This window comes from Carassius auratus, unplaced genomic scaffold (genome assembly GCF_003368295.1).
Source record: "Carassius auratus strain Wakin unplaced genomic scaffold, ASM336829v1 scaf_tig00040333, whole genome shotgun sequence".
NCBI classification, from domain to species: Eukaryota; Metazoa; Chordata; class Actinopteri; order Cypriniformes; family Cyprinidae; genus Carassius; species Carassius auratus.
In genome coordinates this window covers 45784-59945 of record NW_020526586.1, presented here as the reverse complement: position 1 = coordinate 59945, position 14162 = coordinate 45784, and the positions used below count along the sequence as shown (strand labels likewise).

Below are 14162 nucleotides of genomic sequence, written 5' to 3'. Positions count from 1 at the left end.
ATATACTTTAGCATTTGTATGGATACCACTGGCTGTTGGGTTTGGCTGAATTTGTCAGGATAGTGGCATCAGAGAGAGGATTATCTGAGCATGAGATCCATGAGTTTTGTCTGTGATACAAATATATTTTGTGTCTTTGGTTTTTTTTTTTTTTGTGTTTTTTGTGGTGTTTCTGTAGACATTCCTGAGTTGTCATGAAATGTTTTCAGTGTCAGTCACTTCCTGTCCAGTCAGAATAAGCTGCATGTCTGCTGCTGGTTCAGAAATGAGCTGAAAGACAGCAGATGTTCAGCAGTCGTTCGTGTGGAGAGACGAGCGATGATGTCAGGATGGTTTTCAGTGGTGATTATGGGTGAGAGGATCCAGAGGAAATCAGTCATGAATGCTGTTCTTCTGTCCATTGATCCTCAGCACACGTGTGGACTCTTGAAGAACACATGGCTCCACAAGATAACTCTCATTAACGCTCCATTAAATGTAAATGAAGTGTTTCTGTGTGATGTGTGGCTCAGGAAGGCCGAGAGTTATAATAACCTCCACACCATGAATATTAGATGAGAGCGGCTTGTGATCGCTGGCATTACAGAGACTCATCCTTACAGTCACTGAGAGCTTGCTCTACGTTTACAGTCTCACACACTGTAATAAATACGAGAGGAGAGAGCGCTCGGCTAATTGATAGTTTGTTTTATGAAGTTACAGGCGTTATTAATGCTTTTTGCCGTAGGTTGAAGCGTTGGGTTTCATTTGCAGATGAGAAAATGCTGAAAATCCTCCGACAGCAGATGGAGGCTGAACTTATTCATGAGCGCTTTAATGAAGATGAAACGAGCGTAAGCGATCTCTCCTCCTCAGACGCTCCGCTCCGAAGGTATCAGCCAAAAGAATACGCATGTTGCTTTAATCAGGAAACTGTGAAACATTGAACGATTCACTGAACTACTTCAATTTCATTAAAAAATTATTGTTACAATAGAGGTAAATTGCATTTCTCTGCCTGAGAGACTCAAAGGAGAATTGTATTATTTTATGCATTCATTTATTCACACAGCACACGCAATCAGTCTTTGATCTATCTATCTATCTATCTATCTATCTATCTATCTATCTATCTATCTATCTATCTATCTATCTATCTATCTATCTATCTGTCTGTCTGTCTGTCTGTCTGTCTGTCTATCTGTCTATTTGTCTATTTGTCTGTCTATCCATCTATCAATCTATCCATCTATCAATCTATCCATCTATCTATCTATCTATCTATCTATCTATCTATCTATCTATCTATCTATCTATCTATCTATCTATCTATCTATCTATCTGTCTATCTATCTATCTATCTATCTAACTAACTATCTATCTATCTATCTATCTATCTATCTGTCTGTCTGTCTGTCTGTCTGTCTATCTATCTATCTATCTATCTATCTGTCTATTTGTCTATTTGTCTGTCTATCCATCTATCAATCTATCCATCTATCTATCTATCTATCTATCTATCTATCTATCTATCTATCTATCTGTCTGTCTGTCTGTCTGTCTGTCTGTCTGTCTGTCTGTCTGTCTGTCTATCTATCTATCTATCTGTCTGTCTATCTATCTATCTATCAGTCTAATTCTATCTGTCTGTCTGTCAAATCTTTAATGTATGGCTGTTGAATTATCTTTGCACTTAGATTATGAAGAGAGAAATATGGAGAGAGAGAATTATTCATTGTTTTTGAATGAATCGATTGAATAAATGATGCAGTGTTTAGGAACGAATCAGTTAAATGAATGATTCAATGACTCATTGATAAAGACAGTCACTTGATCTGTTCCTGATTAGCCCTGTGTTCCATTCGGAAGGGTTCATCCCTATGTTCTAATCACATCAGGGTGTACCCTTCGGAGTGAGAGCTTTGAAGGGTTGAAGGGTGTAGGGGACCAAACAACTTGAAGTTTCTCGAAGTGCCCTTCTGCGTCATCATCATGTGGCCACACAGAGGTGCTGTCATCATGCAAAGGATCATGGGAGCCGAAGTGTCCATCAGCTGTACCCTTTGCAATCCTTCATTCCGAAGGGCCCTTTGAAGTGGCCAGTTTTGAGCACTTCAGTTTGGAACGGCCCTTTAATATGGCGACCATGATTGTTTTCACTCCGAAGTGCCCTTCAGAGAGTGATAAATCCCGGTTGGAACGCACGGTTCATCAATGTTTGAACGAATTGATTCAGTGAAACGATTCTCATAAATGACTCACTCATAAAGACTCAATTTTGTGTGTATTATTATTATTATTGGAATTTTTAATACACTAAATTCAATTTCATACTTTTTGCAAAAACTCTTATTTGCCTCTTACATGTTTTAGACGGAAGTAAATTGATTTGGAGGAGTTTGGTTTTTAAAAACTGTATCTATTGAGTCTCTCAGTCAGTCAGTCTCTCTCTCTCCGTCTGTCTCATCACTGGAGAGCTGCTCATGTCGTAGTCTGTGCTCTTGAGTCACATCTGTCATCTGGCTCTAACGGCTCGTGTCCGTGTGCGATCAGCAGAAATATGAACAATGTCAGTTAATGCTGTTGGTTTGCATTTGATAATGACAGACCTCACACACTCTTCATCACAGAGGGCTGTAAAAGCACACGCTCGCTGTGCGCCAGTTAACACCGCTTCTGATAGCAGCCGTGACCTGCTTTAATTATTAACGGCGCGGAGGCGAGGAGACGAGCGCTGCGATCTATCATCCGCGCACTATATGTTATGATAAGTTCCCCTCTCCTCCCTCAGAAACCCTCCTCAATTATTAAAGCTCTTCAAATTCAGCACGAAAGGATTCTTCTGGAAAGACGGCGGTTTATTCTGTACATGTCCAGACGGACGAGAGAGTCAGTTAATAGTGAAGTAAATCACAGCTGTGTCGTCGAGCGGAGGCTGTATTCTGATCCACCAATGAAATGTGCTTCTGCTTGACTTTGCTTGATTTTATAGGTTTACATATTAAATATAATTAAGGCGGGTCGCTACAGGTCAACAGGGTAGAAAGCGTTATAAAATGGTGTATTTAAATATGCAAATGAGGCACCATCTAATTAAATATACACTTATTTGCATGTATTTCTGGAGCAAACATATTAAACAGCCAGGCTCAATTAATTGATTCTGTATTTCTTTTTTATCTCTCCATATATTCCGAAAATACTGTCAAAAGACAGAAAAAAAAAAACACATTTTCACCATGTTTTTAGGAGCAAAATGTTGTATAAATCATTGTGGAAGAAATATGAACAAACCCTTCAGGAAAGACCTTCAGACTATAGAGAGGAATAAAACTGCCAGGTTTGCTGGAGGAAGTTTATAATGACAAGAGGGCAAGGAAATGATGACAGAAGCTTCAGGATCAGAATGAGCTTTATTTCCAGGTGTGTTCACACATATGAGGAGATGGTTTTAGTGACAGAAGCTCTGCAGTGCAACAGAACGACAGCGACAAGACAGGACACAGATAATAATAAGAATAATATAAAAATATACAAAATAGTGCAGTCATATCCCCCTGGGAGACCTCCTGAGAAAACTAGTGCTGCTGGAAGAGGTGCTAGTGTGGCCAGCAGGGGGCGCTCACCCTGTGGTCTGTGTGGGTCCTAGCGCCCCAGTGTAGTGATGGGGACACTATACTGTCAACAAGCACCGTCCTTCGGATGAGATGTTAAACCGAGCTCCTGACTCTCTGTGGTCAGTAAAAAATCCCAGGATGCCTCCTAACAATCCCCATATCTGCTGATTGGCTTCATCACTCTGTCTCCTCCCCACCAGTAAGCTTGAGTGTGTGTGTGTGTGTGTGTGTGTGTTCTGGAGCATCATCAGGTGGATGCTGCACACTGGTGGTGGATGAGGAGATACCCCTTGTCTATATAAGCGCTTTGAGTGTCTAGAAAAACACTATATAAATGTAAGGAATTATTATTATTATTAAAATAGACAATGTACAAAAAAGCAATAACTAAATATAATATAGACAATTATGATGTACAGGTATGATGTGTGCAAATTTGAAATGTTAAAAGGTATGGTGTTAAATAGGTGATGTATAAAGTGTAGTGTGTTCACAGTTATTATCAATGATTGCCCGAGGGAAGAAACTGGTCCTGTGTCTGGTCGTTCTGGTGCTCAGTGCTCTGTAGCGTCGACCAGATGGACACAGTTCAGAGAGGGAGTGTGCTGGATGTGAGGGGTCCAGAGTGATTTTGACAGCCCTCTGCTCACTCTGGATGAGTACAGTTCCTGGAGAGAAGGGAGGGTTGTACCGATGATTCTCTCAGCAGTCTTCTGAGGTCAGATGTAGAAGCTGATGAGTGTGGTGTCCAGTGATGTTCTTCAGATACGCCAAAACTAGTCTTTCAGAAGACTTCATGACACAGACGTTAGAGCCACAGCACTGTAGTCATTTAGTCCTGTCATTTTGGGTTTCTTTGGGATGGAGATGATGAGGGAGTGTTTGAAGCATGAAGGGACTGTGTGTGTGTGTGTGTGTGCGAGTGCCTGTGTGTGTGTGTGTGTCTGTCTGTGTGTGTGCGAGTGCCTGTGTGTGTGTGTGTGTGTGTCTGTCTGTCTGTGTGTGTGTGTGTGTGTCTGTCTTTGTGTGTGTGTGTGTGTGTGTGTGTGTGCACGAGGTGCCTGTGTGTGTGTGTGTGTCTGTCTGTCTTTGTGTGCGTGTGTGTGTGTGTGCGCGAGGTGCCTGTGTGTGTGTGTCTGTCTGTGTGTGTGTGCGAGTGCCTGTGTGTGTGTGTGTGTGTGTGTGTGTCTGTCTGTCTGTGTGTGTGTGTGTGTGTGTGTGTCTGTCTTTGTGTGTGTGTGTGTGTGTGCACGAGGTGCCTGTGTGTGTGTGTGTGTGTCTGTCTGTCTTTGTGTGTGTGTGTGTGTGTGTGCGCGCGAGGTGCCTGTGTGTGTGTGTGTGTCTGTCTGTCTTTGTGTGTGTGTGTGTGTGTGTGTGTGTGTGCGCGAGGTCCTGTGTGCGCGAGGTGCCTGTGTGTGTGTGTGTGTGCACGAGGTGCCTGTGTGTGTGTGTGTGTCTGTCTGTCTTTGTGTGTGTGTGTGTGTGTGCGCGAGGTGCCTGTGTGCGCGAGGTGCCTGTGTGTGTGTGTGTGCGAGGTGCCTGTGTGTGTGTGTGTGTGTGTGTGCGAGCTGCCTGTGTGTGTGTTTGTGTGTGTGCGTGTGCGTGCGCGCACGAGGTGCCTGTGTGTCTGTGTGTGTGTGTGTGTGCGCGAGGTGCCTGTGTGTGTGTGTGTGTGTGCAAGGTGCCTGTGTGTGTGTGTGTGTGCGCGAGGTGCCTGTGTGTGTGTGTCTGTCTGTCTTTGTGTGCGTGTGTGTGTGTGTGTGCACGAGGTGCCTGTGTGTGTGTGTGTGTGTGTGTGTGCGCGAGGTGCCTGTGTGTGTGTGTGTGTGTGTGTGCGAGGTGCCTGTGTGTGTGTGCGTGTGCGTGCGCGTACGAGGTGCCTGTGTGTGTGTGCGTGCTCATGTCCTGATTGAATGTGTCAGGCGTGTTGTATGTCAGCGGTGGACATGAGTTTTGAGCTCATGCTGATGGGTGTGTGCTGAGAATCATCAGGCGGAGCGTCACACATCTGTCCAGTCACATGATGATGGCAGAGATCCACCCTTCGTCCTCCACTCTGGAAACCATGACATTTGAGCACTTGCAGTGTTTTGCTACAAACTGTGCATATTCGTATATATGCTGTTTCTGTGAGAAAATGCTCTGATGTGAATTATATAAAAGGGGGGTAGAAATGCTGGTTTTCACTCAATCTCCTGTTAATCTTGAGTACATATAGAGTAGTACTGCATCCTTCATAACTCCAAAAAGTCTTTGGTTTTATTATATTTATAAGAGAAAGATAGTCTGTACCGATTTTTCCCTGAAAAACACGACCGACTGGAGTAAACTATGCAATCCGAACGCACCCCTGGCTCACACAGCACACAGCGAGTGAGGAGGTGGGTTAAAAACGAGATAAGCAATTATGATTAGCTAAGGCAGAGTCATGTGTTTCATGGTAGCCAATCAGAGCCAGTGTTTTTACACACATGCCGGCACACGCGGCTGCGCCAGCGGCGCCAAACACACACACACACACACACACACACACAACAGCACAGATTTGCAGCAGCAGCAGAAATGGCGAGTCAGGAGCAATCCGATGAAAAGTTGGCAATTTCAAGTAGGAGATATAAGCGCTACTTCAAATTCATTGTGGTCAAAGGCAAGAACATGCATGTAATGTGTACATAATGTGTGACACACGCACGCATCTACAAAGCTAGTGGCCCAAAACACTCTTTTTACAAAGATAATACTTGAAGTGCAGGATAAAACTCTTGCTGTCTTTTGACGTGCAATAAATATTCAAAAGTTATGTACGAACACCTGTCTGTTCTACTCATTTCAACTGACTTGTGAAAACTGCAAAAAAATATATATATATTTGACGTATAGCAACTTTTTTGTTTTTTTGTTTTGAGCTGTACATGTGGAAAGTGCAGTTTGATGACAACATCTCATGTTGTTTACTTGATGTGCTTACGCACCGATAGCTAAGTTAACAACACAGAGATATTTTAAGCAGTTTTACTCACCGCCTGCGGTTCCAACATACGATCGTGACCCTTTTTCGTTGGGATTGCATCATCCTTAAGAAATAAACGATGTGCAAATCCGGCGTCAAACTGGGCCTTGTTTGTAAAACAAGCATCTTCAAAATGCAGGGAACAAACACAAACACTTGCACAACTCCGTTGATGCTCTGTAAAAATAAACTCCATCCACTGGTCCCTTAATGCTGTTTCTCTTTTGGTAATCTGTGCAGGGTTGTCTTGCCCTGGCAACCAAAAACACACTTCTTTTGTGACATTTGGCGACGCTCTCGCTCTGATCAGTGAAGTCTGTTGTGCTCTCAGTGCTCTGCTATACGGGAGCGCGCTCTTCCGGCAGAAGTGCCTCAGGACCCATATAAGGAAATTCCGCTCCATCTAACGTCACACAGAGCCATACTCGAAAAAAACTTTCCCAAACTTGTGACAAACCGGAAGAGTTTTTTTTTGGAACAAAAATACTCCTTCAAACGTACAACTTAATTTTTGAAACTTTGTCCATGTTTAGCATGGGAATCCAACTCTTTAACAGTGTCAAAAACTCAGTATGCAGGAAATAGCATTTCACCCCCCCCTTTAATGTTAAATGATTTGTGGTCCAGGTGAAATCAGTCTCTCAGTCTCTGTACTAGTTTGTGTGCTCTTCAGACAGTCTGCAGCTGCAGGACACGTTTGAGTTTCCAAGCACATCCTCCTTAATGACAAAATGATGAGCCTTTCTCCATCTGTCACTCAATCAGTCGCCAATCAGATGCTCGGTGTGCTGAAGCCCGCTTTGTGAATTGTTGTCTTAATTATTGGCAGGATGCTAGAGCTCCACTGCAGTATGAATAATAATAATAATAATAATAATATGGCGCAGTCATGAATGTGTGTGTGAGAGAGAGGGATGTGGAAGTCTCTTCCGCTCTATTATTAGTCTGTTGACTGAGCAGCACATGGCTGGGTTTGGTAATCTGTTGATGGCAGTGATGCGGGCGTCTGATTTGGCTGTGGATTCTGGACCGCTGTGTTTCTGTGAGACGTGTGAAAGCGATGGGACTCCCGTGTCGCTGTTGGCCACCGCATTTTCCACACGCTCCCATATGGCCAATCAGACGGCAGCCTCCTCAGATCCTGTTACAGCTGGCTCTGTTCCTTGAGATCAGTGTGTGTGTGTGTGTGTGTGTGTGTGTGAGTGTGTGTGTCTGTGTGTGTGTGTGTGTTTGAGTGTGTGTGTGCGTCTGCATGTGTGTGTGTGTGAGTGTGTGAGTGTGTGTGTGTGTGTGTGTGTGTGCGTGTCGTCTCATACAGGATGTGTCTTCACAGCTCTCCATCCTCCTGCATCACTTATGTGTGAGGTTGACCTTTTAGAGATAGTTATTTATATCATAACTTTTTCAAATTAATTAAATTCTGCTCTAATGGAGGGAAGAGCTCTTTTAGTTTTTCTGTGATTTGTAAAGTGCTGCTCCTGTCCTCACACCCACCTGTCCTCTCTGAGTCACCAGCTGTAGGAGGACTGATGCTGATTTGAGAGTATAATCGACACGTCCTCCATGTGAGTCTAATTCATAATTCATACTTACTGTAATTGTTTTCTCTGCTCTACTTTCTGGCTGAGCTCGTCTAAGTTGCGTTACTTTACTGCTCTCTTTCTCAGTGGTTTTGACAGCAATATTTCCATATGCTGTCATTGCTGCATTATTTTCCTCTCTCTCTTGTGTCCTTTTGGGGCAAAAGAGGATTCTAGGTAACATGTTCTGTGTAGAGTTTCTTCTGAATGCTGAGGGATGTTATCTAAGGTTTTTACACCCAGCCCACCCACAATCTTACAATGCACTTTAGATCATAGACATCCGAAACTCATGCAGCGTTTGGCTTTCCTTCAGCTTTACATTGCAAATCAACACCACAATCCTCTACCACTTAACAAAACATTTTTTATTTAACCCGTACCTAATTGTTTTCGGTTATCCTAACTACACATGACTATATGGTTAGGTGTGTTTCGGGTGGTTTCCTGAACAGAGCTGAATCTCAGTAGAACTGCTGACAGAAAGAAGCTTCTCTGGTAACAAGCAGCAGAGTGTGGAGAGGAGAGCAGACAAACCAAAATGCTGCAGTTACAGGTATATGTAAAATAATTCAAATCAGGAAAGAGAGGACAAGACAGAGAAGGTCAGCACAGTGATGTTGTGTGAAGAGGAAGCTCTGGATGCTGCATCTCATTATCTGTGAGGACGTCAAACCACACGCTCCCAAACACAGCTGAAAAAACCAGACATGGAAACGTTTAAGATCTGCGTTTCCACCTACAAACTATTCTCCTCGCTCTTGTTTCTCAGAGCGATTTGCTCAACATGCACTGCAGACTGATTTTGTCTCTGTTGTTGCTCATTAAGTTCACAACTAATCGAAGACGAGATGTGATGTAATTAAATATCCACAAACAGATATCGTTCCATCCTTTACTCATCTGAATGTGCTTCTAGACCTGCTTGGCTCTGCTCGATTGTCCTGCGTAATGACAAATAAAGAGTTTTGGGTTGAACTGACTCATCAGGGCTGTGCATCATTCAGATTGTATTTCCAACTTTGACAAATCAAACAATTTCAGTAAGACTGTAAAGCAAATTCAACACGATTTGAAATTCATATGATGATTTTCACTACAAAAGAAAGCAGTTTGTTTGGTAAAACTCAGATTGCGGAGTTAATCAATTCTGAATTGAACGATGTTTAAAAAGCCTTGCATTATTGGGACGGACAGACAGTGTTACCTGGTGACCTCCAGTCATTTGTAATAATTGCAGAGGTTGTCTATGATATTAATCTCATGCTAATTGGCCATGTCTGTAATTTGTAAAGTAAAAATTCCCCAGCAAATGACCTACAATAATAGGTCCTGTGATAATATTAGTCCCGTGCGAATCGAGATCTCTGTGATTTGGCTAGCTTTTGGTGGTTTTAGGTTTTTGTTTGCTGTGCGCCTTTTTACCCATCTTTCGGGAAGAAAGGAGCTGCTGGAGTGTTGGACAGTATTTTGGGTGCTGTCATATCCCTACACCATACAATTTGCAGACAGAAAAAGCTGAAAACATTTTGAGGTCAATGTGTTACAAATAAATCACGCATAAAGCTTCTTATTTTAACATTAAGATCTTATTTTAACCTGTTGAAATTAAATTGCCACAGCGCATGAGACTATATTAGTTTCTTTTTTTATAAATCCATCTAACGGACCACAGAACGGGACTCTCAAAGCCTTGACATCTGGGTGACCAGGAGATAATTCAATACATTTGAATAAAATCACAGGCTTCTCTTATCCCATGTGAATGCACCGCATGAAATTCAGATGTGTGGGGGTGAGGTCCCCAGATAATCCTGTGTGAATAGAGTTTAATTCAGCTTCCTGTGTGACGTGGGACAGTTCAGTTGAGACACACACTTATGAACCAAAGGAGTCGACTCGTACAGTCTGAATCCTGCAGACACACAGAGAATCCTGCAGGAAGTGGCAGGTTGTGAGATTAGTACAGGAAGAGGAAGTTCTGCAGACTTTTGATCAGAATTACACACCTGTGCTAAGTTCAGTTAGCGTCTCTGATCTAAACGCACCAGGTAACGGTTGGACGGGTGTTTTTAGCCTGGGCTCTTCAGATCGTGTCGTCCATTAGCACCGTTCTGCTAAAAGAGAAAAGAGCTTCACCAGCTTCTTGATGTACGGGATGAAATCGCTGCATTTCAGCACATGCCGTGTTCTTGCAGCTAATTCTGTCCGTATGCTGCCTTTGACGGTTGGCTTGAGTCGAGGGTTTGTGGGCAACTTGAGATAGTGGTGTTTGGGGTGAATGATAAAGCAGTGAGTGTGTCGAACAGAATGTTTCAGACGAGTGTGTGTGTGTGTGTGTGTGTTTGGTCTTGTGCCTCTGTAGGTGTAGGATGTAAAACCCTCTTGTTTGAGAAGAGGTTGTATTATCTTCATCTCCAGTTTGCTGGAATCACACAGATCATGAGGTGGCTCACACACTGGGGATAATAATGTGCAGGCTTCATACAGCTTGTGTTGTGTAGCCTTTCAAAGAGTGTAGAAGACACTTCTGCATGATTTGTTGTTGATGTCCAGTCAAATCCTCCATTTTATCAGTGCAAATTTGATCTGTTACTTGCTAGAAATTTGGTGGCTGTCAACATGGACAATGTCTGTGACGTGAAAACATATGATCACATTTCAGTTTATTTCTAGGTGAGTCGGCACTTGAGCAAACCCTGATGTAAGTCTTGCGCTGCCATGTTTGCATCGGTACAGTCCTAACTGTGAGTTTTTAGATGGTTATTGTAGTTTCTGCTTAAGGCAAGACACTTTAGGCAATAACGCGCTGGTCAATTGCAAGAGTTTGGACAGTTCACAATGTGTTTTTCCTATTTTACAGACTACACTGCAGAAAAAAAAATCCAAGATAAACATTTAAGTGTTTATTTTATTGCAATTTATCTATCTGGAAATATCAGTTTTAATCCATATCTTTAAAAGTTTATATCTATTCTAGCTCTTACAAACACCAAGCGTCCAGTTTTTCTAAGGGTTTGTTCATATTTCATTCACACTGATTTATACAACATTTTCTCTCCTAAAAACATGTTAAAAATGTGTCTGTTTTCCGTCTGTTGACCTTATTGTCTGATTTATGGAGTGATAGAAAGAGAAATCCAGAATTTCGATGCAGTTCACTTGTATATGTAAACGTCTTCAGTAGTTTGTGTAGTAGATGAGCAGCTGAGGTCTTTATTTCTGTCTGATAACAGTCTCACGTGGATGAGGAGCTGGTGTAGATGTTTGTGTTCTGACAGAAGTGTGCTGTCCTGTCCAGTGCTCTAGATGAGACGCTCTGGAACTCTGCCAAACAGTTGTGTGTGTGTGTGTGTGTGTGTGTGTGTGTGTTTCCATAAGACCTGAGGGGAAAAAAGCATTTGAGCGAGCAATGGCCTTCGGGGGTTGCACTGAATGAAATGCTTTTTTTTCCAATCCCCCCCTCACTCAAGAAGCGTTCACTCGTTTGTCCGTTCGTTCGTTTGTTTTTTCAGCCTTAATTTTCTCTCTCTTCTTTCTTTTCTTTGTCTTTGACATCCGAGCGTGCCCCGGGATGTCTGTCACAAACTGCAGTCCAACCTTGTGACAATGCTTGCTTTCTTCCCGTGCCTTTTTATGACCTTCTTTTTTCATTTCTTTCTTTTTTTTCTGTTCTTTCCTTCAAGGTCTGGCGCACCTGACGTTAAACAGCCAAGGTATGGTTCATTCCGTTTTCCATTCTTTTCTTTAGTGAGGAAACAGATCTGTCCGTCTCTCCCCTCCCTCCGTCTTTTGTCCCGACCCCTCCGAACACTGTCCTCCTCCCCATCTTACTGTGTAGCTGTATTTCCACGCTGTGCGTCCTGAAGATGACCTCTGACCCCTGACCTCCCGGACACAGGTAACGCTCTTCTGCTCTCCATGCTGGGGTTGAAATGCTGCTGTAGTGTCACTCACAGATGAAGTGTGTTTGTGTTCAGAATGCACAGAGTCTCATTCTGTGGTCATTCTCATTGTTTGGCAATTCCTCACACTGTTAATCACCTTCAGTCCCTCAGATCTGCTCTATGCCAGTATGACACTCAGCGCTGTCTGACTGACTGAATTAATGAATGTTTGTTTTAATGGTTTTTCTGATGCAGTCTGTTTTATATCATGTTTCTTGATTCTCTGATTATTTACTTGCCCTCATGTCAAACCTGTGTGACTTTCTTGCACAAAACAGAAGATCATTTAAGAAATGTTGCAGTGTTCTTGTCAATACAGTGACAGTCAATGGGGTCCAGAGTTGTTTGGTTCCCAAGGTTTCTGAAAAGTTTTCTGAAGGTCACACAGGTCTGAGCGACACGAGACAGAGTGCATGATGACAGAATGATCTTTCTGAGTGAACTATTCCGTTCAGATGCTGTTTGATGACTGATCTTCATGAGGACTAGTTAGGGCTCTATTATGTGTGTGATTGCAGGTGTTTCTGTCAAGTTGTGCTCTCATATGCACAGATAGTCCAGTTCTTCTGTAGATGCTGTGTTGAGTTGTGTCTATTTATCCGTCACACTGTGTTTCGTCTCACCTGCTTTCATTGGTTTCAAGCTTAACGACATTCATTATTTAACTAATCTCACTCTCGTGACTGTGTGTTTCCCTCAGTTATGTCTATTGTGTTGGTCTGTGTGTATAAATCAGCAGAAGTGTCCTCCGTGCTCCTACTTGACTTTGAACTTTTGACTGGACTAGTTTTCCCTGGAGATCCATTTGTTTCAAAGACATCTCTCAGAGAACTTGTAAAAACCAGAAATCAAATCTGCAGTTTTTCTCCTCTGGGAAATCTAATCTGGATAGGAATGTCTGTGACTGCCGTTTATTTTATTTATTTATTTATTTTATTTTTTATTTCTTTTATTTTTTATTTCTTTTTACATTCATTCATGGTTTTGAGGAATGTAACTAAAGCTAGGTTTGCTGCACTTTAATGATTGATTTAGAGCTATCCCATCCAATCCTAAAACAGAAATGACACAAACAGACCACAGTAATCCTCCCTTCCTGTCATTGTTTAACTGTATTTTTCCAGAATATATCATGTTTTTATTGTTTGAAACATACTGAAACTTACACTAAGCAAATAAACATCAATCACACAAAACATGCTGTAAATAAAATACATGAAATACATTTATAAAAAACCTTTTGTTTTGTTTAACAACATTATTTCTGAATGTAATAGCATGAAGGACTTATTCACAGATGTGGCTCATCTTTGTGTGTGTGTGTGTGTGTGTGTGTGTGTTTTTTTCCTTTTAACAACTTACTGACTTATTGTTACATGTAACTTATTTAGCAGAAAAATACATCACAGATCCTCTTTTTCAACAAGAGTCCCTCAGACATCCTTTCGGGAATGAGCCCGTCACGATGCAGCTCTTGATCTGGTGTTTGAGCCGTGGGTCTCAATATGAGACATCTGGAGGAATAGTAACGTGTGCATTAGTCCTGTCACCTGTGTCTGCCCTCTGCCTGTCCCGTTTGAGAAGAGGATTGTTATTCTGGTCAGAACTGACCTACTGTATTCACACAGACACCAGTGGCTCGAGAAGACCACCCAGAATGCATGCAGACATCTGATATGTCTTTACATATCTGCTCTTAAGACAGTCATTCATATTTATGCCATCAGCAGCATCTGTGAGCTGTGATGTGTTTACAGTCAGACGCATTAAACATGAGCGCTGCAACTCTCCAGACATCCTTTGAGACGCTTCACACTGTCTCTGACCGTCCACACACTTATGCACACAACACACACGCTCACACACTCACTCGCTCACACGCACGCACACACACACACACACACACTCCATAGGCGTAATGGTTTTTATGCTGTACAAACTGTATATTCTAATTTCTATTGCCCTACACCAACCCTACACCTAACCCTAACCCTCACAGAAAACTAATGCCGATTTTTGAATTTCATAA

At 42.3% G+C, this 14162-nt stretch overlaps 1 protein-coding gene across 1 annotated transcript in view; it reads left to right on the top strand.

Moving 5' to 3' along the window:
- LOC113084593 (neurexin-2-like) overlaps window positions 1-14162 on the top strand; it is a 114364-nt gene that overhangs the window by 76401 nt on the left and 23801 nt on the right. The window contains exon 3 of the mRNA XM_026254909.1: window positions 11873-11902. Coding sequence (XP_026110694.1) covers window positions 11873-11902 — 30 coding nt within the window. The remainder of the gene's footprint in view (window positions 1-11872; window positions 11903-14162) is intronic.